A 25,559-nucleotide genomic window follows, 5' to 3' on the forward strand; every position below is an offset into this window, starting at 1 on the left:
CACTTGAGCATAGTGAAATGGCAATGTTGTTGCAAAATGCGGTTGAACAGGTTGAAAACTGGGCGTTTCTGACACTTTGGGCTGTGGAGGTGCTTGTGTTGTATCATTATCATTTATTTTATCTGACGTTGTCTTAATTCCATGAACAATTGCATGTGAATAAAGTTCGGACTGTTCCATGTTCATTTCAGCATAATTATTCAAAGAATTTATGCTTTTATGCCCAGATATTTGGATCTGATGTTGTGGGGGAATGTTCTAGTCATTCATGTTTTGTAGAAGACGTTTTCTTGCGCTGAAAAAAAACTTTATGCTTGTATTGTAATTTTAAGTCATGTTTATCATTTGAAGACAAGCACATATAGATAAACGTCGTTGAAACAAAACTCAAATTAAAGCATTTCTTTACTGAAGTAAATATAACACTTATTTTCTATATTTGCAGGAGCTGAAACAGTTCAGGCCATTTGATCATATTTAATTTTTACAACAGCATTGTGAAGATATTATTAACTCAAACCATGCAAAATTTGGATTGTTTAGATCTACTGCTTCAGCTTAAAATTGTTCAATAAACTCGTTAAGTGCCACAAGAACTAGAAATAATATTGATGTAAAAATGACAAAAAAAAATGTGATATAAAAATTCATTTTGTGTAAGTTAAGAGTTTTTATTCAAATGCAGTGAAATTGTGTCAAAGTGTAAAACTTCATGGAATACAAAAAAGTTGGAATTGCAATTCAACAACAATGACATATGTTAATATGGCAAAAGAACATGGATGTACAGATACTTAGATGGCTTGTGATACATGTAAGTCATAGGTCGTATTCGATTGGGCATTTTCGTAAAGCACTCCTGTATCGTTGAGCATATTTTTTGTTCGATTGGTACACATGAATTTTTGCGTTGAGCACAACTTCTTCATAAAGAACACGCTAAAAATCAAGCGTTAACCTTGTCACGTGACCAAAAGGAATATGGCGGGTGTTTTGCCAAAGAAACATGGGACAGGGTAATTTTTGTTCCTTTAGTTGATTTGAATGTGTAAAAAAGCTTTCCTGCGGATACAGTTTACTGTCAATAGTGTCATAGAGGTTTAACCCGTTCTACTGTAAAAATAAGTTGTAATTACTGCAGGAGAAGATAAAATCCATGTACAAAATCGTACCAAGTAGATTCGTACCCAGTATTTCTTCAAGCTTGCTAAAATTTTAAGCTAGATGTTACAGTGCTGCTTCAATCTTTCAAACTATATACATGTACTGTAGTGTTTCTTCCAGCCCCAATTTTTTCAATTTTTTGTGTGATCATTTTTGACCCTTATGGTAGATTTTAGGGGGCATTGGAATTTTTTGAGGGTCGTGTGACCTGGAGCAGGGCTCACGCTGTCGGTCGCCATAGTCGCCATTTGCGATTATTTTATAAGATTGGCGACTATTTTTGCATTTTGGCTACAAAATCTGGCGATTATTTTTTACTTCCAACAGTGTTTATATAAGGTGTAAAAATCGATAAAGAATGCAGTAGACCCAATTAACACCAGCGGGGTGGATTTAATTGAGTGTCAACTTTAAAGCGGTCACGCGCTGCTTTCTATATTGCCCGAGGTGATAAAAATACATGCAAGATGTAAAATTGTATAATTGCTCGCCCATATGGTCTCTCTCCGGTGGCGAGGGTAAACAAACCCAAACACACACAAAATTGTATAAGTACTTTAAAGATATTGTCCAGCATTATAATAGCCATCAAATGTCCGTCAATTAGCCACAAAAATTGTCTAAAAAATTGATAAACGAGATATTGACCAACCCAAAATTTACCGTAAATTGCAGTAATTGCAAATTTTGATTTTTTTGTTTTAAGCTGCTTGACTAAATCGCCAGTGGAAAACAATGATAAAATATTTAAAAGGTATTAACTTCCAAATAACTATTTGCACAACAACCAAAATTGTGAATATTTCTTCAGAAAACAGGAAAATATCCGATTGTCACATATTTTCGCGACGCCGATAATTTGATATTTATTTAAAGGTGAAAATAAGCTATGTTCTGTTTAAAAATCTTAACTATTATGGCAGAAAATTTGTATTATATTGGTGATGATGACATTTTTCAGTAAGTAATTTTGAAAAAAAGGCTGCATTCTGTGAATGAGTTTGCAAGTGGAGTAAACACCAATACAGTTCAACATATTTTAACTGCATTTAAAGATAAAAAGGAAAAATGAATATGCCGTAAAATATTTACTCTTATTATTTTTTCATAACATCAAAAGACAAAATAATAATAAATCCTAAAACTCAACAGTTTCATTCTGGATAAAATTAAATGCCAGAAATATTAGCCTCTTCCACTAGAATTAATTCAACCATTGATAGATTAAATGGGGAAAACATGTTGCATAAAATCATCCATAGGTTCTCCATAAATGGTAAAATTTTTAAAGAAGTTACTCTAGTTTGCTTCTATTACACCTGTCACTACATTACACCAGCGAGTTTGTAATTATTAACACGGTTGCATCATGCATATCATAGTAGAAACTACGTCACTTGGTTACCTGTATATATGTGTAATCGAGACAGGGTTGTGTAGAGTTATGAAAATGGGGTGATTAAAGGAGGACATACTGGACAATAATTGGAATTACTTATTTTGCTCCCTAGGTGTTTGAAAGGGTATATTTTTCTGAAAAATGGACAATTAAAAGGTGTGAAAGTCGTTAAAAACAGAGCAAAGTCGTTAAAAACAGAGCAGTGCATGATTGCCACAAACTTTAAATTTGCAAACCATAAACTTTACGAATAAATTTCTGCGTCACAAAAAATGCACTGATTGAATTCATTGCGTCATGACAGAAAAAAATGCGTCAAAAACGTGCTCTGGAAGAAACATTATTTAATATTGTATGATGTAAATAATGTTTATTTAATGAAAATAGGACGACACTAATTATATTTTTCCATGATTTGAAAATTTGTTGAATTACCTGCAAGTTAATAATAGCTCATTCTGCATTTTCAGTTACTGGCAGACTGTTACACTGCAATATGCAGATGGGTTTAAGATGAATGTTACACTTGACATACCAACTATTGAAAAGCTAGAGAATGGGGGTAGGTAGAAAGTTCAGATTTACTATAATATGTCAATTTGTCAGTACCAGTTGCTGAACTTGGTTGCAAGTGATTTGAGAAGAAGGACTTGCTTCTGAACTATTGATTTAGAAATATATATATATATAAATATTAAAACGTGATGAATGTTCCTTGTGCAGTGTTGAAATATATAAAATTATAATGTTTAAGAAATAACAAACTCTATATGTAAAATCGGTAGCGCTTTCAATGCTTTCTTTGCATATCTTCAGCAGAAACTTTAATAAACATAAAAACAAATGACGTAACGTCATGAAAAAAAGCGGGAACGTTAAATGATAACGTATTTCCCGGCAAACACAATATGGTTATTTATACTGAAAAATAGAGAATACGGACATTGAGCATAATCCGTACAATCTGGCAGTGAATAAATGACATTTATTAAAGGGAGGTAATAAAATTCACAAGTTAATGATTTTATGGCCACAAATTGTATGGTAATTAACAAGTTTTACTCAATAAATATTGCTAAATAAACGAACAATTGGACTGAATAAAATCGCAATCATTTCTTTCATAATTAAAAATGAAGAGATTGTAAATAAATATGAAGTACTTGTATTATATACCTTGTTAAATGACTTTTAACAATGAGCATTTAGCTGTGGTTTTAATAACTTGATTAAAGTTTTTCTTTTTCTTCTCTAAAATTATCACTTTCGATTAATATCTTATATAGAGGGAAAATGCTAAATTTACCTCCTGAACAATTATGTAAATGTTTATTTACTTGTAACATTCTGAGTTCTTCAGTGTTTGTTTGTTGCCTATGTAAAGTCATACGTTTACATAATTCATTTTTTGTTTGGCCAATATAAAACTGTTTACAGTTGTCACAAATTATTGAATATATCACATTTTTTGAAACACAGTTCATACTTTTTTTTATCTTAAATGTCTTACTGTTACAAAATTGTATTTCATTTCCTTCTATTAGAGAAGGACATGTCTTACACCTACTCCTGTTGCATTTAGAAACTGTTGTTACAGTATTATTTGTCATGTCGAACTTTGAAGAGGTTAAGATGTTTTGAAGATTTTTTTGCTTGTCTTTTACTGTTTATAATGCGCTTCTTTTCTAAAACACTGTTCGTCTTTTCACTTTTTCGTAACACATTCTCACAAGATCGAATTGCTTGGGAAATATTGGTATTTTTGGGATTAAATGTTGTTACACATGGGATAAACGTTGTACTTGTTGTTAGCTGTTATGTTTTCTTCAGTTTTGATGGGACCTTTCAATTTGGCTTTAGATATTCCGTATGTAATAATTTCATCTGGGTAATTCTGATTTTTAAGTCTTGTAGTTAGTTCTGAGAGGCGCTTTTCTTGCAGTGTTTCTCCTCTTACTATAGTTATGATTCTTGACGCAAGGTTGAAAGGAATGTTTAACTTTGTATGTTTCGGATGACACGATTTAAAGTTGAGGTAGTTGTATGTGTCCGTCGGTTTACTGTATAATCTTTTGTTATATGTGTTCCAGATTTCATAACTAATACATCTAAAAATGGCATGCTCGTTTCACTTTTATTCATCGTAAATTGAATACAGGGGTGTAAATTGTTTATTTCTCTTAATAAATCATCTGTGTTGATATTTTTCCCGACTATTAAAAAAACAATCATCCAAAAATCTCTTCCAGTTCATTTAATGTAGTTTGAAAGTCGTTTCCATGTATTGTTGATAGTCTTTCGTAGAATGTTTTCTCTAGATATCCAAGTACCAAAAGTAGCATACGTTGGGGCACTTTAGTACCCATAGCTGTTCCTTTATTCTGGATATAATATTTGCCGTCAAAATAAAATACGTTATTCTTTAGGATAAGTTGCAGTGATTTCAATATAAATTGGTGTTGGAATCTTGTATCTATTTTATCGGGAAAATTTTCTATCCAGAGTTGAATTGCCTGTAAGCCCAGATCATGTGGAATGTTTGTATACAAATTTACGACATCAAAGGTAACTAAAATGGAATCTTCTTCTACATTTTCCGGCAAGTAATTCAGGAAATCTAAGTCATCTCTAATGAAACTTGGAACTTGTCTGCATAATGGTTTTAATATGAGGTCTAAAAAGTGGCTAAGTCTCTGTGTAACACTGTTTAGGTCCCCCTACAATAGGCCTAAACTTTAAATCATCTGGTGCAGAAACTTTAATGTATTCAGATTTATTATTATTAATTGCCTCTTCAATTTTCCTACTTTTGTGAATTTTAGGTAATCCATAAAAAAAGCTGGTTGAACTTTCAAAATTAGTCAAATATGTAGATTCCTCCTTTACCAATCCTTTACCGTGTTTATTTACAATATCATTTAATTCTTTCCGTGTCCTTAAATCTGCGTTTGTATCTGTCTCTGAATAGTAACTTTCATCACTCAACATTTTCAAAATGTGATCTCTATAGTAGTTATTGTCCATACAAACTACAGCACCGCCTTTATCTGCTTCTTTTATGATTAATGATTTTTTTGATAATATACTTTTCAATGCTGATCTATCTTTCTTCATTAAATTTAAAATTAGAATGAACATCAGATTTATTTTCAAGTGGGATTTCCTTTAATGATTCAATGGCCTCTTCTAAAAAGATATCTTTACTTTTAGGAGGTTTCCATCCAGTTTTATTTCGTACTAAGGGTATATCGTTTCTACCATTATCTTTATCATCTTCATGGAAAAACTCACTAAGCCATAATCTTCGACAAAATTCTTTTATATCAGTTTGTAATTCTGTTTTATTTTCCATTGGAGTAGGAGTAAACTTAAGCCCCTTGCTAAGTAATTTTACTTCACTTTCTGATAATTCTATAGTGGAAGAAAGATTTATTACCTTTGGGTGTATTTCTGAGCTTTTAGTAGTATCTATGTTATTTAAAATAGATCCATGGTTTACATCACTTCCTTCCGAAACGTTTCTTCGCTGTTCAAAAGTTTGTTTACATTTGCATTCCCTCCTCCATCTTTGACGAATGGAGTTGGTCCTTAAAAAGACTTCCTTGCATTTTTTCCAATATACGTTGTTCCATTTTCTGTATAAGGTCTTGATGGTAGATTTTGACGGTTATTGTATCGATATTGATATCCATTTGTTTCATTTCCTCTATTATAATGACCATATCCCCTCTGAGTGTTGTTTCTTCTGCCATCATTGTAGCTATTAAATTGTTTATATCTTCTTTCGTGGGCCTTCACTGCTGAACTAGTATTTATTGATCTATTTGTATTCTCAACTCCAGAAAAAGAGCACACGGCAAACACTAGAACAATTATGGAAACGCACATCCGAAATAAAACTGGATGGAAACCTCCTAAAAGTAAAGATATCTTTTTAGAAGAGGCCATTGAATCATTAAAGGAAATCCCACTTGAAAATAAATCTGATGTTCATTCTAATTTTAAATTTAATGAAGAAAGATAGATCAGCATTGAAAAGTATATTATCAAAAAAATCATTAATCATAAAAGAAGCAGATAAAGGCGGTGCTGTAGTTTGTATGGACAATAACTACTATAGAGATCACATTTTGAAAATGTTGAGTGATGAAAGTTACTATTCAGAGACAGATATAAACGCAGATTTAAGGACACAGAAAGAATTAAATGATATTGTAAATAAACACGGTAAAGGATTGGTAAAGGAGGAATCTACATATTTGACTAATTTTGAAAGTTCAACCAGCTTTTTTTATGGATTACCTAAAATTCACAAAAGTAGGAAAATTGAAGAGGCAATTAATAATAATAAATCTGAATACATTAAAGTTTCTGCACCAGATGATTTAAAGTTTAGGCCTATTGTAGGGGGACCTAACAGTGTTACACAGAGACTTAGCCACTTTCTAGACCTCATATTAAAACCATTATGCAGACAAGTTCCAAGTTTCATTAGAGATGACTTAGATTTCCTGAATTACTTGCCGGAAAATGTAGAAGAAGATTCCATTTTAGTTACCTTTGATGTCGTAAATTTGTATACAAACATTCCACATGATCTGGGCTTACAGGCAATTCAACACTGGATAGAAAATTTTCCCGATATAAAATGGATACAAGATTCCAACACCAATTTATATTGAAATCACTGCAACTTATCCTAAAGAATAACGTATTTTATTTTGACGGCAAATATTATATCCAGAATAAAGGAACAGCTATGGGTACTAAAGTCGCCCCAACGTATGCTACTTTGGTACTTGGATATCTAGAGAAAACATTCTACGAAAGAATATCAACAATACATGGAAACGACTTTTCAAACTACATTAAAATGAACTGGAAGAGATTTTTGGATGATTGTTTTTTTAATAGTCGGGAAAAATATCAACACAGATGATTTATTAAGAGAAATAAACAATTTACACCCTGTATTCAATTTACGATGAATAAAAGTGAAACGAGCATGCCATTTTTAGATGTATTAGTTATGAAATCTGGAACACATATAACAACAGATATCTACAGTAAACCGACGGACACATACAACTACCTCAGCTTTAAATCGTGTCATCCGAAACATACAAAGTTAAACATTCCTTTCAACCTTGCGTCAAGAATCATAACTATAGTAAGAGGAGATACACTGCAAGAAAAGCGCCTCTCAGAACTAACTACAAGACTTAAAAATCAGAATTACCCAGATGAAATTATTACATACGGAATATCTAAAGCCAAATTGAAAGGTCCCATCAAAACTGAAGAAAACATAACAGCTAACAACAAGTACAACGTTATCCCATGTGTAACAACATTTAATCCCAAAAATACCAATATTTCCCAAGCAATTCGATCTTGTGAGAATGTGTTACGAAAAAGTGAAAAGATGAACAGTGTTTTAGAAAAGAAGCGCATTATAAACAGTAAAAGACAAGCAAAAAATCTTCAAAACATCTTAACCTCTTCAAAGTTCGACATGACAAATAATACTGTAACAACAGTTTCTAAATGCAACAGGAGTAGGTGTAAGACATGTCCTTCTCTAATAGAAGGAAATGAAATACAATTTTGTAACAGTAAGACATTTAAGATAAAACAAAGTATGAACTGTGTTTCAAAAAATGTGAAATATTCAATAATTTGTGACAACTGTAAACAGTTTTATATTGGCCAAACAAAAAATGAATTCACTGCCAGATTGTACGGATTATGCTCAATGTCCGTATTCTCTATTTTTCAGTATAAATAACCATATTGTGTTTGCCGGGAAATACGTTATCATTTAACGTTCCCGCTTTTTTTCATGACGTTACGTCATTTGTTTATATGTTTATTAAAGTTTCGGCTGAAGATATGCAAAGAAAGCATTGAAAGCGCTACCGATTTTACATATAGAGTTTGTTATTTCTTAAACATTATAATTTTTATATATATATAAATATATATATATATATATATATATATATATATATATATTATATATCAGGGATATGCCTCTACTTCTGCCAAAGTGTTGGTTGAAACATGTGATAAAAGTGACTGTGGGAAGGCAGCTGAGGGTCCTAATCACTGAAACAAACATTCTTTAATTATAATTTTGGGTATAAAAGTATGACTTGGTCTGCCTATGCACATGTTTTACTTTGAAATGCTGCAAATTTGTATTTGAGACCTTTAAAAATTTAGTTCTGATACATGAGATTACCTGTTCAGAGAAGTGGTAGCATTTATTTAGAAGAAGTTTGTGATGTTACCTATTCAAAAAGGTAACAGGTGATATCAGTTATCACTATAATATTCAGTTACAAGCTGCACCCTTTAAGATAATTCCCTGTTTTTTTTGTGAGTGTCATTCTGAAGCCAGGTTTTCAATGAATTGCCAATTTGTAGTATTACAATGATACCAGTCCACTTACTACAATAGCTGTATCAAGAAAAATAAAATATATGATTTCAGCAATTCAGATTTGTTATTATATCACTCATTCAAACAGGTGGTTTCACAAAAGCACAATTTTATTGGTGTCTCTTAAACTTCGGTTTCAATTTGTTTAACAATTACACACTTTTTAAAACAAATGCGATGATATTTTAAGAAGCTGACATTTGATTATTTTTCAGATAATGAACTTATGGAAAAAATAAGAACCATAGCTAAGTCAGCAGGTACAGATATTGCAATTCCAGGTTGGTACTTTTGTAATAACATATGATACTGGTTAAAGCCAAGGATTTTAAGCTGATTCTCATCATTGCTTCCAATGTAGTAGGTAAAATAGGCAGTCATAAAATTTCAAGATAGAGGCATTAGTTTGTCTTTGTACTGTAAAGGTTCAATAACTTATATTGATACTATGTGCAGTATATGACTGTTATTTCTTGGGACTTTGTAGCATTCCTTTAAATGAAATAAAAGGAAAGGCCGATTAGATAAGAGGTTTATGTGCCACAATATTAATGCTTAAAACTGCTGATACTTGTGTATATTGAGTTAAAGAAGCCTCTTCTTCAGTATGACTACCTGTTGGGAAAAATAACACAATGCCATCAGTACCAAATTTAAAATTAAGTAAGAATATAACAGATAACCTTTTTATTGTAAAAAGATCATCTAACTAATCAAAACAGAAGGTCTACTATAGAAGAAACTATTTTGATGCTTATTCAAAGTTATAGATTAAATGATTGTAGTAATGCTGTAGTTGTTTGTTAGGTCTTCAGCTTGGATTTAGTGAACAAATCAGTTAGGTTTGTGGAACCGAAGTTTTTGAAGATATTATGCTACTGATTAAAAAATAGCTTTTCATCGGTTTACTTTGCTCTTAATTCTGCATTAACTTTTGCTTTCAGGTCATTTAAGGTTGTTATCAACAACAAGTGTCATGGCAGAAGAGGAAATGGATAATAGCAGTAAGTGTGTTGTCTGAATGTTTATAAATATCTGTACACGAGGTGTTAAGTCTGGTGGCAGCTGTAAAATGCGTGGTTTGGGTATTCTTTTGGGATATCATATTGATGCTATGTTCTGTATTTGTCTCACACATGGCTAGTTAGGTGCTTCCACAAAATCTGTGTAGCTCTGGAATTGTCTTTGTACCCTTACAGTATTAAAGACCCTGTCTCTCATTTTTTGTTATAAAATGATACAACTGACATCCATTTGAAGGGTAATCACCTATTGCTTAAAAACATGAAATTAATATTTGTGGAGCTATAAATTTAAAATACAAAATGATGTAATTATGTTCTTATATTGACTTTCTAAATTATGTGATATATAATTTTAGTGAAAGAAAAGTTTTATAACATCTACAAAGAAACATAGTTGTTTAAAAGCAATTCATTCATATAAAACTTATTTAAGTTCATTTGTATATAGAGGCTGCAGCAGGCAAAATACCAAGTGGGAGAGAAACTTAAATATATTAATAAAGCAGGTGGGAAGTGCCTTACTTCTTCCTGTGAATCTGTGTGGCTTTTGAATAGTCTGTTCATCCCTACAGTATTTAATTAATCTTATTTGTGCATTTACTTTTGTTTCCAGGCCATTCAGAGTCTGTACCAACCACAAGTGTCATGGTTGAAGCAGAAATCGATAAAAGCAGTAAGTTTTTGTCTGAATAAATAAACTTTATAGTCAGGAAAATAATGATGAAAACTACGGTTAAAAAAATTATGTACTCTTTTACCTTTTCCCCACACGACTGTTCACACTTAACACTGCTCACTGTAAATATACATGAGCAGTCAAACTTTGTTTGCTTGAACTGGGAGCGTGTGATGGCGGTGTCATGAAAATATGTTTGACCTTACAACAGTTTGAGATATCGAATTACTTCTTTTAGACTTTTGTTTATTTTACATTACTGTTAAATAGAGGTCTATGAAAAAAGATTGAGCATTATTGTTATAGGTGTAAAAAGTACAATATATCATACCTTTAACTGATATTTTATAAGAAGGTGAAGACTGTGCACAAGTAGATAATTAACTGTCTTTAATTTATGTAATCAGTTTGTTCAGTTGAAACAGTATGAAATACTTTATTTAATGTCCGATGGAATCCCTAATTAATTTTGAAAGTAAGATATTTTTGTACTTGAGTTTTTGAGTTGGAAAAGTATACATGACATAGAAATTTTGCTGGGATCAGAACTAAACCTCGACAATGGAAATGTATATGGTTTGGTTTTACACTCATTATCTTTTTACCTGTAATGTAACATAGATGTTACTTATGGGCAATTATACATTGAAGCCATCAGCTACTTTCTTGAATCTGTGTATAAAAATTACAATGAAAACTTTTAAGTGATTTATGACCTTTTGCCTGATAAAACATGATGCCTAAATGTTTATAATGTCCGTTGGACAGTAGATTTATAAGGAAAACATACCACCTATATTTTGTACACTTTTAGGTTCTTCAGAGGAGTTAAGTTACATGCATTGGCCAAGAGAAGCAGTTCTCTTACTCATTTCCTTATACAAGGAGTTTGAAGAAGTGCTAGAGGACCCAAAGCAGCGGAAAAAAGATATATGGAAAATAATAACTGATAAAATGACAGAAAATGGTTATAATTTCACACAAAATAAAGTAGAAAGTAAATGGAGAAGCTTATTGCAGTCTCACAAAGATATCAGGGTAAACAATGCAAGTAGTGGTAAGAAACGTAAAACATTTCAATATTATGAGGAAATAGAAGAAATTGTTGCCAAGAGGCATGATATATACCCAATGGTGAAAGCAGGCTCAGATATTCCATGTGAAATTAGCAAGTGTTACAGCACAAAGTCAACAGATTCTTCACCTGAATCCCTGCACTCTGATGCATCAGAACTAAAATTTCCAGAACTCACTAAGTCTGTGGATAATGGTCCTACTGAAACAAGCAGAAATAAAGGCAAGGAAGCAAGAACAAGGAATGTGAAAAAGCAACAGGAAGAAGATACAGGTCAGCAAGTACTACAGTTTCTCAAAGAGAGTGAAAGCAGGCGAAGACAAGAGAGTGAAGCTCGAGAGAGTAAAAGGGATGAAAGGGCAAAGGAAAGGAATGAGATTTTAAAACAAATATTAGATGTTCTCAGATGACATTCAGAAAATTATTGATACCATACAGGCTTTTTGTGTCGCCTTGAAAAGGTGACATATAGGGGTTACTTTTGTCGTCGGCGTCGTTGTCGGCGTCCCCTAAAGCTTGTCCGGAGCATAATTCAGTCACTATAAGTCTGATTGACTTTAAACTTGGTATGCATGCTTCTTTCAATAACCCGAAGTGCAGTGCTCAAAGACCGGTACTCTGCAGTTCTTATTTTTTGAGTTATTGCCCTTTGTTAATTTTCATACTTTAATTGTGTCCGGGTCATTTCTCTTCAACTAAAAAAGCTATGGACTTGAAACTTTATAGGATGATATATCTCATTTAGTAGAAGTGCAGTGCACAAGAACCAGTACTCTGCACTTCCTAATTCTTGAGTTATTGACCTTTGTTAATTTTCATACTTTATTTTTGTCCGGGCCATTTCTCCTAATGTATAAAAGCCATGGACTTGAAACTTCATAGGATGATAGGTCTCATTAAGAAGAAGTGCAGTGCACAAGAACTGGTACTCTGCATTTCTTATTTTTTGAGTTATTGCCCATTGTTTATTTTCATACTTTAATTTTGTCCGGGCCATTTCTCCTTAAGTATAAAAGCTATGGACTTGAAACTTCATAGGATGATAAATCTCATTATTAAGAAGTGCAGTGCACAAGAACTTGTACTCTGCACTTCATGATTTTTAGTTATTGCCCTTTGTTAATTTTCATACTTATATAGGCTTGCCACTAAAGTTAAAGGTACATGTACATTGCAAGAGCAGTGTTTATAAATAACCTATGTTTTAGAAGAAAATGCCTAACTGACAGCTATACTGTTGACAAGGCGACACATCCGACTCACGGAGTTCTAGTTGATGTTGATTTTACTTCCAGGGTGTGAACTGCTTTATCTGCCAAAAGAAATCTTGTGGAAAATCATATCATATGTCCAGGCTGTAGATGAAAATTGCAGGTTGTATGCTGTAAATAAAACTTTTAAAGATTTTGTGTATATGAACAGATTGAACTTTAGAGTGCATGCAAACATTTTGAGGGCTAAGCCAGACCTACCGATAAGTATGCCTAGGTTGAAAAAACTTACAGTGCATGGATGTTCATTTGAATGGGATGATGGGATACTTGAATGTTTGAAGAATGCAGATCTAAAAGAATTAAATCACATCACTTTGAAAAACAGTACTTTCAAGGATCATTTTGTAGACCTTATTGATGTATTGAGTTTCTATAAACTTGCAATGTATTAACTGTGAGAACATATCAGTACAAGAACTAAAATGTACTCTTTCAAAATTGCCGTTTTTAAAATGCTGCGATGTTGCTGTTGACATAAATGCATTAAACAGTATGACTGAGTTTGCAGAATTGGCAAACAAATTAGTAGGGATTGTAAATATGTGTGTGAATACATTAGATAAGATCCCGTCAGACATGCTCTCTTTCACAAGAAGTTCCCACCGTGCCAGGTTTCCAACAGGTCAGAAGGAAGCTTACTTCAAATAGTGTATTGTTTATATCTCTAAAATGTTGCCTATGTATTTTTTCTTTAAATTTGTTAAATTTTCACAAAGTTTATAATACTGTTTGTAAGTCAAACAGATTGAAACCAGACAAGATCCCAAGTCACTTGGTGTCTGGTCTGGTTCCAAGCTGTTTGCAAAGATTGCTTCTTAGTTAAGAATCACAGGGTACAGATATAATTTGTTATGTAATTTAAGGGTCTCCACGATTACCTTATCAAGTAGGAATACTTGATTTGTACAGAAAAGTTAAAAATTTGCACATACAGAATATTGCTAGTTATAGTTATATTTATCTTTATTTTTATGCTTTTTAATTGGAAGTGATCCAGTTATTTGTTATTATTGAACCACTTTTGTTTGTTGTTATAAGTTCGAAAGATTTGTTTGATTTGTTTGTTACAATAACTTTTGCCAGTATTTTAATAAATGTGATATTTTAGTTTTTGGTACAAATCCTGTATTTTTAAGTTTTATCTTTTGTTATCAGAACCATTTGGGAAATGCAATAAAAGAACATTAATACAACTGTATTCTTTGTTTTATTTTGACATGTTAACAAAGCGTTGTTCTAAGAATTTAAATATGCATATGCAATATATATAACCTTTGCTTCTTCTTCTTGTTTTTGGTGGGGAGAAGGGGTAATAAAAGTTATTATGCAACAGCCATTTTAAAATGAAATACATTCATGGCCAAGATTTCAAAATTCAAATAGTCTATAAAAATCAAATTATTTTTATAGACTATCAAAACACGATAGTACCAGTTACTGCAACCTGATGGTACCAGTTACTGCAACTATAAAATAACATTTCAAAGAAAATTCCGTGCAATAGTGATTCGTTTCAGAGCTGCAGATTCTTGATCATGGTCATCAAAGTTAAGTCTATTAGGCATATCAGGCACTTGGTCCTCTTGATCTGACAATTGAATTTCAAATTCATCATCATTAACAAGACAAATAGTGTGTAACACACAAGATGTAATAATAGTATTAAATATAGTTTTTATGTCTCTTTGATAGATGTTTTGTAATCTTGTAAATCTTCCCTTTAGCAAACCAAATGCACGCTCAACTTTTCTGCGGATACTAGAATGGACAGTATTATAAGTTTTCTGGGCTTCTGTCAGGTGGCCATTGTCCCGAAAGGGCGTTAATAGCCAGGGCAGGTTTGGAAAGCCTGAATCTCCTAAAATGTGTCCTTCTCTGCACTTACTACGTCTAGTTTCATACAGAGGGGATTCTTTCAAAACTCGCGCATCATGCACTTTTTCAGGAAATCCTGCAAAAACATGCACAAATCTCATATCTTCCCTGACAACAGCTTGCAAAACTACAGAATAAAAAAATTTCCGGTTATAATAGTCTATGCCCCTCACTGCAGGTCTGTGGATTTTAATGTGTGTTGCATCAATCATACCTACAACACCTGGGAAACCTTTCAAATCATTGTACATGGCCTCAATTTCATCCATTTCATCATCAGAAGGCCAGACAATCATTTTTTGTACTAAATTTTCTTTCACAAACTGTTACAAATTTCGTATTGCACATGATGCTGTACTCTCACTGACACCAAATCTGTCTGCTATGGCTGCGTACTTGTCTAAACTGGCCAAATACCAAAGAAGCATTAAAAGTCTATCTTCTAAAGATATCTGTACACGACCACCTGTGGAATGACGACAAAGTATTCCAGAAATGTTTTTTGTGCAACAAACTTCAGTAATGTGGTCTTGAAGCTTTTGAACACTTACTCGGCTTACTCTGAAGAAAGTTTTAAATTCATCTATTGTGAATGCAGACACTACATTCTCAGTATAGTTTATTTGTCTGTGGCGATCACCTGGTCCTTTCTTTCTGAAAATATAAACAATTTTTCCATTAATCGGAATAAACAGACTTTGGGTTAAAGAATAATTTGGGCAAACTTTCATCTTTAATCACTAGAAGTATCTGATCAAATAGACTGTTTTTCGTTTCTACACATTTAATTTTACTGATAATTTAAGATCTTGAACCTTTTAAACAAGATCACGGCTACTGCTGAGTCACTTTCATCCCGCTCTCGGCACTCTCCTCTTCGTCGGTGCTTTCCAGTAACGAAGAAACAAGCAAAGTAAGTCTTTTTCTTTTGTTGTTGTCCATTTTGCCATAAACCGGAAGATGTTATCATCCGTAAAGCACATACCCGAATGTTTCCATTCGATTGGGACATTTTCGTTGAGCACAATTCACTCTGTGCGCATTGTGTGCGGAGCCTCGAAGTGATTCAAGGAGACTTCCCAATCGAATACGACCATAGACTTTTTTATGATATATAAAGTTTAAATTTTGATTGTTGTCGGAATTTATTCATACCTGTATGGCTTGACTTTGGATGCTTCAATACTTGCGGAAGTTTTTATTTGCTTCATGATATGTTAAATTTGGTTAATTCCATTGCAATTCTCTGGTACCATGCCTGACCCTCGGTTGGTCTCTCATTTGCCACTGCTTATGGCCTTTTCATGTGCCAAGAAGACCCTCTCAAGTTGTACAAAATCGAATTCGCATTGGAATTGGTCCAATGGCTTTTGAACGATAGGTTCGTAAAATTGATGTTGTTTTTAAAAAATGTATATAGATTAAGAGCAAATCGAGGGGGCAAAAAATGACCAAGCCACGCGGAAATCTTCCAGACATATTACTTTGGTTAGGGCTTAAGGCCTTTTCACGTGCAAAGAAGACCCTCTCAAGTTGTACAAAATCAAATTTGCATTGGAATTGGTCCAATGGCTACTGAACGGTAGGCTTGTAAAATTGATGTTTTTTTTTAAGTAAAGAACAAATCGATGATGCAAAAAATGACCAAGCCACGCGGAAATCGCGAATTTGCAACGGCATTGATTAAATAGTTTTCGAATGGTAGGCCCGTTAATATGATGTTTTTCCGAAATTTACATAGAGGAAAAACAAATCGAGGGTGCCAAAAATAACCAAGCCACACGGAAATCTCCTGGAAATATTACTTAAGTTAGGGCTTAAGGCCTTTTCATGTGCAAAGAAGACCCTCCTCTCAAGTTATACAAAATAGAAATTGCATTGGAATTGGTCAAATGGCTTTTGAACGGTCGGCTCGTAAAATTGATGGTTTTTTTTTTAAATTTATAAAGAGAAAGAACAAATCGAGAGTCAAAAATGACCAAGCCACGCGGAAATCTCCTAGACATTTTACTTTGGTTAGGGCTTAAGGCCTTTTCATGTGCAAAGAAGATCTTCTCAAGTTGTACAAAATCGAATTTGCATTGGAATTGGTCCAATGGCTACTGAACGGTAGGCTCGTAAAATTGATGTTTTTTTGAAAAATGTATATAGATAAAGAACAAATCGAGGATGCAAAAAAATGACCAAGCCACGCGGAAATCTCCTGGACATATTACTTGGGTTAGGGCTTAAGGCCTTTTCATGTGCAAAGAAGACCCTCTCAAGTTGTACAAAATCAAGTTTGCAAAGGCATTGATTAGATAGTTTTCGAATGGTAGGCCCGTTAATATGATGTTTTCCCCGAAATTTACATAGAGGAAGAACAAATCGAGGTTGCCAAAAATGACCAAGCCACGCGGAAATCTCCTGGAAAGATTACTTAAGGTAGACCTTTTCAACAGTTTTCTCGAGAATATGATGCGTTTTTTACGAAATTTCTTTAGACTTTATGTAAATAAAGCGCAGGTCCGAATAGTGACTATTGAACGTAAATTAGTTGCTCTTATTTTCCTTGATGTAAATCTCTGTGCCTTTAAGCCTTATACAGCAGTGAAGAAGATTCTCTTAATACAATCTACTAGATTTTTTTTCTTTTAAGTAAGTAGCGTTCATTCTGTACATGAGATAAATTCCTGCAAGGTCGAGCTCTCTCAATCGCGTTTTTGTCACAATCACCAGTACAATGATTTTTTCTCGAAAATACATGTAGTCGCTATTTGGACCTGCGATTTGTTCTTTACTTTAAGTTTTTTATTTTATTTCATTATCAAAGAAAAAATGCGTATGAAATTTGTACGCAACTAAATTGCACAGCGCGCAGTAATATATTGATTATTTATAGAGTCGTGACGCGGTTCAATACACAATTTATAGCCGTCATTTTGGGAAATGCTGGTAAATGCAATCAGAAATTTTGGATTTATATACATTTCTTCACCTGTCATTATCTATCTACAGTTGATTCAAGAATATTTAAAAGAGTGGTCTAATAAATATCTAAGTCTAAATATAAGTAATAATGTTTTCTAGTGCAATTTTATTTACTTAAACTTTCAGTCACACGGCCGACATCACGACCAATTTAAGTCAACTTCGAACTGTTCTGTTAAAAATACTGATAAAACTTCTCTCTAAACAATGAATCACAAACAATGTTGATTTTTTTATTTTTCCACTTTAATCGCTCATTCACTGTCTGAGTTGTTTAAACTACGAATACGTTTCCATCGCATTGGACCAACATCTGGGGGCCTGTCCGAAAAATCGCTCGCTGGTACTTGCTGACAATTATTTTATAAGGCAGTCTGATTATGGTTTTGGGAATTATGCAGTTGAAATGTTACAGGGCCATTGAAAGTGATACCTGTTATCAAATGGGGATGGCCATGGTGATATTGAAGACCTGTTGTCATTTGGCGAAAGTGAGATTGGTGTGAGGCATGATTTGATGGTTTTGATACTGATCAGGGGATATTACAAGTTCATGGTGGTAATAAGGGATGACAGGGTTGAGTGATTGAGGGTTGGGTTTGTTGATAATGAAATGGCGCAGCAGCATTATCATATGCTGGCACTTGTGCATAGTGAAATGGCAATGTTGTTGCAAAATGCGGTTGAACAGGTTGAAAACACTGACACTTTGGGCTGTGGAAGTGCTTGTGTTGTATCATTATCATTTATTTTATCTGACGTTGTCTTAATTCCATGAACAATTGCATGTGAATAAAGTTCGGACTGTTCCATGTTCTTTTGAGCATAATTATTCATAATTATTCAAAGAATTTATGCTTTTATGCCCAGATATTTTGATCTGATGTTGTGGGGAAATGTTCTAGTCATTCATGTTTTGTAGAAGACGTTTTCTTGCGCTGAAAAAAAAACTTTATGCTTGTATTGTAATTTTAAGTCATGTTTATCATTTGAAGACAAGCACATATAGATAAACGCCGTTGAAACAAAACTCAAATTAAAGCATTTCTTTACTGAAGTAAATATAACACTTATTTCCTATATTTGCAGGAGCTGAAACAGTTCAGGCCATTTGATCATATTTAATTTTTACAACAGCATTGTGAAGATATTATTAACTCAAACCATGCAAAATTTGGATTGTTTAGATCTACTGCTTCAGCTTAAAATTGTTCAATAAACCCGTTTAGTGCAACAAGAACTAGAAATAATATTGATGTAAAAATGACAAAAAAATGTGATATAAAAATCCATTTTGTGTAAGTTAAGAGTTTTTATTCAAATGCAGTGAAATTGTGTCAAAGTGTAAATCTTCATGGAATACGAAAAAAGTGGGAATTGCAATTCAACAACAATGACATATGTTAATATGCGAAAGAACATGGATGTACAGATACTTAGTTGGCTTGTGATACATGTAAAATATGATGTAAGTCATGGACATTTTTGTGATATGTAAAGTTTAAATTTTGATTGTTGTCGGAATTTATTCATACCTGTATGGCTTGATGTTGGATGCTTCAATACTTGCGGAAGTTTTCATTTGCTTCATGATATGGTAAATTTTGTTAATTCCATTGCAACTCTCTGGTACCATGCCTGACCCTCGGTTGGTCTCTCATTTGCCACTGTCAGGAAAAATGGGGCCTCTGGATCAAGCATCGCATAATGCCTCTTTGCTTGATACAATTTGTATAATGTGATAGGGCACTTTTCAGGGGTTTCTGGTATAGGGCAAGCCTTTGGTTTAGATGTTTTGCAAATGGACCCAAAATTTTTAATTTTATAGTTGATGCAGTAAAGTTAAACAATTGTTATTCATAATCTAAAAAAGGGAAACATTTTAATATTTTATTTTTATATTTTAAAATTAAATGTTATTTTTACAATACTTAAAACTTGAGTTAGAGAATCCCAAATTTAGTTTCTATTCAGATTTGGGAAGGTTTCATGTTCAACTCCTGATCTGGCTGAATTTTAAATGCACCATCTATTTTTTATTTATTAGATTATCTCAATAAAATTTAAGTATTTCACAAAAATAACGAAAAGATTCTATACTTGTAGTTTTCGTAAATGAAAATTAATAAAAATTTTTATAATGTTATTAAAAGGGGGTTGCTGGTCCTGGGATATTCCTAGGTTGACACTTCTGATTTTTGGTTTTGACGTTGGTGTCCAATAAAATCAGGTACTCTACGTGGACTGTATCTGATCTCAATTTTATGTATCCCCATTTCAGGGTAGAAGCTTCTTTTCCAGTTCGCATACCAAAATTTGATGTGCCAACAAGCCACAAGAAATTAAGTAAAGATCGAGGGTTTCCTGTCCCAAGTGTTGCATTTTCTTTCATTTTTGTAGGTGGTGGTCTTGTAGGCTCTCAGCAGCATGAGGTTTGTTTCCCTTACCCAAGGAATTTAGCTCCATTGATTTTTTCTGAGGCATTCTCTTTTGTGTATAAATTCCCGAGAGTCACCTTTTATACCAACCGGATATTTTTTTATTTTAAATGCCAACAAAGACATCCGATGAGCCTGGTTCAAACTCATTCCCGTTTTATTTCTTTCCTTATAAAATAAACCGTTGTATGTATGTTTCGAGTTGGTCCGGAGGGGATAAACTCAACCAGGCGTGTTTCGTTTTCCATCGTGTTAAGGTATTCATAGATGCAGCTTTTTTCTTAGTGTTTTCATTTTCAGTTGTTTTTTTTTTAATTCAATGACATCACTTTAAGTGATTTTTTAACGGTATTGGCTCTGATTTTGTTGTCGTTGATTTAACAGGTGATACATCCCAGGATTGAGAAGGAATAAGTTCAAAATCTGTGGCATTTTCAAAAGCTTTTTCAATTTCTGATTCAGTCATATTAAATATTATATTATATTATATTGAAATGAGAGTGTGAAAAACACGTTAGCAAGATATTTGATATATGATCTGGTATACAGTATGTCCTTAGGACACTTTTTCATCAAATTAGACCTGACAGGATCCAAAAAAGAGTTCAAAATAAACTTTCCACATACCTTTCTACTTGAACAAAACAAGGTACCAATCAAAAGTAAAATATAGCAAAAATTCTAGCTACTGGATATTATTTGAACTAACCCCGTGTCCGTTAAACGAAGCGATTAATCAGAACTGAGTGTAAATCATGACGTCATAACTTTTGACGTGTGAAGATGACACCGATCTTATCATATTCAAAGTACAGTACTTTTTTACTTTTCAGAAATAGTTATCAAATAATAATAATAATGTATGATACAAAATTTCTATTCTACTTAAGTTATATATCAAGCTTTGTCAAACTTTCAATTTAGATGCACAATGTTGCTTATAATTGGTAATCATGAAGATTTAACATATTAGACCAGCCTGTATTAGAAAAATACCGTGACAACATATGATAAAATGTATATTATGTGTTTGCATTTTTAAAAAAAATGTTCGTTGTGAAAATACTACATAACAAGGTACAGTTATATTATTATGTTCTGCTTTATTTTTGTTTTTAAAATGTTGATTATTGTTTCTGTCTTTAAACACATTAATTGTCCCTGTTTCTGTTTTAAAATGACGAGAATAATCCCTGGCTCAATTTCGTAATGTAATTTTTCCGTTAACTTTAGAAGTTTAAACTTTTAATTAAAACTGAAGTCTCTAAGGAAAGAACATAATACTTTGGAAAAAGAATAATTTGTTTCTTTTTATTCTTTTCTAAGGCAGTGTTCTCATTGGAATATTTTCAAATGCATCCCTACTTTTTTATTGAAATTAGAAAAAATGATGTTTCTTACTGTAAAGAATATTTCATTTCTTTCAGCAAATATCCGTTTTAAATCCAAATAAGAAAAAATAAGGGGAGCAGTGGCCTAGTGATTAAGGTGTCTGCCTCTCAACCCAGGGATCATGGGTTCGAGCCCTAATTGGGTCAAGACCCTGTATCTTCATATGACACTAGTACTGGTTGGTTCCAGGAAGCGGACTCGAAAGTGAATAGTATACGTTGCAAGCACTTATTTCGTAATCCAGCTTAAATAAATATGTTTAAACCAACTCCAAATACAACCTGATGAACAATCCTTTACGAGGAAGATATCAAATTGAGAAGAGTGTACAAACAAACAAACGAACAACAAACAAGAATCTACAGTTTGAGCTATTTAACTTGACAGGTGTTTATGTCAAAGTAGTGCATTTAATGTGAGGAAACTCTTACTAAAATCGTAATAAATTTAATATTTTAAAGCACCAGTTATTGCAATTCACATAGCTTAAACGTTGTCAAACTTACTTTTCAGATTTTACTGGTCCTCCTTGACAAGGATAATCCTTTGGAAATGTTATCACACCATTATACATGAATAACTATTACCACACCTGTTAAATATCTCCTGAATAAAAAAGACACTGTCTGTAATAAATTAGTATTCTGTATTCAGCAGAGGGCTATCAAAAGAAATGTAGAGCTCGAGTTACTAACAAGTTTAGAAAATTGCTGAATTAACATTGATTAAATGTTGACTGAAAATCAATAGTAAGTTATTCCATCTAATCTGACTTTTGTCATGTAACATTAATATGATTTAGCACGTGAAACGGATAACTATTTGATCATTGAGATTTCTGACATATTAAAGTTGATTTCAAACAAATGCCACGATTAGTTAAGTTAACGCTTATTAGAATAAAATGGTTGGATCCTGATTTTCTTAATTATCTTAATTATATCTATCGCTTACATTTATATCAAGTATTTCATTTCTTTATACGGGCATCATTTTAAATGGTATTAAATCATTGTACCACCATTGCTAAAAAAATCATTGTAACAATATTGCTACGACAAAATATTTATCCGAATTTTCTACTGCTTGATTAGAAATACGGTAAAACCCTTCGAAGAAACGGAAACATAATTTTTCCATTTCAAGCCTTAATCTGAAACAAGAAGTAATAAAAACCTTTCATTAATATGAGCAACACACCACATGCAAAAGGGTTAAGTGTTTTCAGACAAATCATCACTTATAGAAGGCATCGACTTCAAAGATGACTTCATGCTTATAACAATTAAGTTTAAGTAAAGAACTTTATTGACTCGTCTTATGATACTAAGATCACGCTTTTATTCACGTTAAATACCTTCTTATTTGTGCTGCCAATCTTGTCTGGATTGAATGCGAAACCTTGCAAAATATTAAAGGAAGTAACGATTTCATCACTTAGAAAAATAATCGCCTAGATATAATAGACAATCTCGGATACACATCGGCATTTGTATTCATCAGAGAGCTACTAGAAAAACTGTAGAGCTTTGGTTATTCTCTGATGTACAACATTGTTGAATAAGCATCAACTGAATGTCATTTAGGAGCAATATGATATGATATTAACTTTTATGACCTTTGTTAATTATCTTTCATGACTTTTGTCAAGTAGATGATATAAATCATTTTGTTGTTCATGTTGTTGTCGTTTGCAGTCCAGTCGGGTAAATTAGCAATGGTAATTGTCAAAATGTATTGACAAAATATTTATGTTAATTCAAAATATTTTTGTCGGTCAAAACAAAAGCCGGTCAAAACGTATTATGAACCTTCGTTTTGACTGAATATTAAACTAAACCTTTTTTTTTTATTTCATTACTTTGAAATAAATCATTATACCAGAAATATACACGATAACTGCACTTGCAAAATATCCCCTCGTCTTAAAGACATTGAAATTCAGTTTTCTGTATTCAATAGAGACTTCAGAAAAGAGTTTTGGAGCTCGTGTTACACTCAATTATAGAAAATTGTTGATGAACTATAGATTAGATGTCACAGAGAAACAATATGCAATAGTGATTTCATCATTACTCACTTTAGTCATGTATTATTCACTTAATTTTGCCACCGCAACGACATTGAAGAAATGAAAACAATTCATCATGAGTATTTATTTGCTAGTTAAAGCAAATCCCGGCTTATTAACTCTAATGAATATCATGGTATGTTCCTAATTTCATTTTCTTTTATTTTTTAATTGGTTTCATATTAATTTAGTGAGATAAGAAATAATGGGATAATAATACCGTTGCATTATTTAATGTTTGTATTATTATGATTCAAACACGTTTCTTTTATATCATAGATTGCTTTCGGCAAAATTAAAGACAGAAGGACTTATCTAAGAACAAATCTAAAATATTCCATATTGAAATTCACGTGTATCTTTGGAAAATACTGGTCACTGAGCATGCTTCATTTAGTGCCATATTCATTCTTAAGCATTAAAACAATAAATACTTACAAATTAGACATTCACCTGAATATTTTGTTTGGTGCTTTAAAAAAACGTTTGAAAATGGTTATAGTAAAATAAAAAGTTCAATAGATTGTATTTCTATTCAGTTTTCTTATAAGTTCTGAACAATATTCATATTTTGTCATCTAAATGCTTTCAGTATTGTATTTTACATTGATTGTTCAAGCAGAAAGGTTTAAGGAAGTCGTTGTTGTTCTTGTTGTTTTGGGCTTTTTTATTCTGCTTTAGTTAAAAAAAACTGAATATCTTAAGACGGCAAAATTGTAAAATTTTGCAGGCTCTATTCATGGACGGTACAAACCACTGTTGTTTCATTTTTATTTCATGTGACTGTTGTTGTTTTTATTCTGAATATTACCCAAAGGAGAGGCGTCAAGGAAATTCTGTAAATTCCAATGATTGTAAAATTATTTCTTAAAACTTCAGAAGAGAGCACTTAATTGATTACTATTTTGTTTATTACATTGCCAACAATATTAGACGTGTTTAATAATTTCAGAGGTGGTAATGTTTCGACTAATTTCATCGGTAACATACCGACATAAAACACAAATCAATTTTACCTAAAACAAGCACATGCTGAAATATTATGATCATTTTACCTTATAGTTGTTTTCAATGTAAGTCTACATTGAAGCACAAGCGATGTTCCCTACTTTTAGGTCTATGAAGGAAATAAAATCACGAAGTTTTAATTCCGTTCCAATTCATAATTAACTTGAAAGACTTGACAATGTCATTTGGTTTTGATACAATACTGAATATCTAATAGGTTTTCTGGGATGATGTAATTGCACTAGTAGCAGAATTATCGTCAGACAAGACAATGTCTGGAATTCGTCATTTCTTACTTCAGTACATAAAATGAGTGGCATAAAACCACCGGATAATATTGATAGTTGAAAGAATATCGATAAGCGCTAAATGGACAAAATTATAAAGATATATATGTGTAGCTTAATGTCTACTTTTTCACTGTGCATTCATTATGAAGAACATGCTGAAGATATTCAAGTTCTTAGTAAAGGCATTTGTGAATTTTTACTGAGACACACTAACAAATTAAAAGCAAGCAAACAAACATACAAAACACACCATTTTACACAGAGTTTCTGAATGACAAATTATTGTTGACATCGTCACTCACTTGCAATCTATTACCGTAATTAAAAAAGAAAACGAATATTGAAAATTCCATCTTTCACATAAGTGTTCATATACCTTTATGAAATATTGAACAATTTTTACCCCATTTTAGATGTTAAAAGTAGCTCCTTACTTTCCAGTTCTAGGTCAAAATAA

At 32.5% G+C, this 25,559-nt stretch overlaps 1 protein-coding gene and 1 pseudogene across 1 annotated transcript; one reads left to right on the plus strand and one right to left on the minus strand.

Moving 5' to 3' along the window:
* The first annotated feature begins 837 nt into the window (after positions 1 to 837).
* Positions 838 to 13,431, plus strand: LOC132728609 (uncharacterized). Its single transcript, XM_060714287.1, has 6 exons — positions 838 to 1,016; positions 3,034 to 3,125; positions 9,224 to 9,289; positions 9,953 to 10,012; positions 10,647 to 10,706; positions 11,524 to 13,431. The coding sequence occupies exons 1-6, from the start codon at positions 982 to 984 to the stop codon at positions 12,192 to 12,194; spliced, it is 984 nt and encodes a 327-aa protein (XP_060570270.1). The 5' UTR covers positions 838 to 981; the 3' UTR covers positions 12,195 to 13,431.
* An 821-nt stretch (positions 13,432 to 14,252) lies between these two features.
* Positions 14,253 to 15,893, minus strand: LOC132728577 (uncharacterized; annotated as a pseudogene).
* Between the last annotated feature and the right edge of the window lie 9,666 nt (positions 15,894 to 25,559).

This window comes from Ruditapes philippinarum, unplaced genomic scaffold (assembly GCF_026571515.1).
Source record: "Ruditapes philippinarum isolate M1 unplaced genomic scaffold, ASM2657151v2 ctg3089_1_1_1_1, whole genome shotgun sequence".
NCBI classification, from domain to species: Eukaryota; Metazoa; Mollusca; class Bivalvia; order Venerida; family Veneridae; genus Ruditapes; species Ruditapes philippinarum.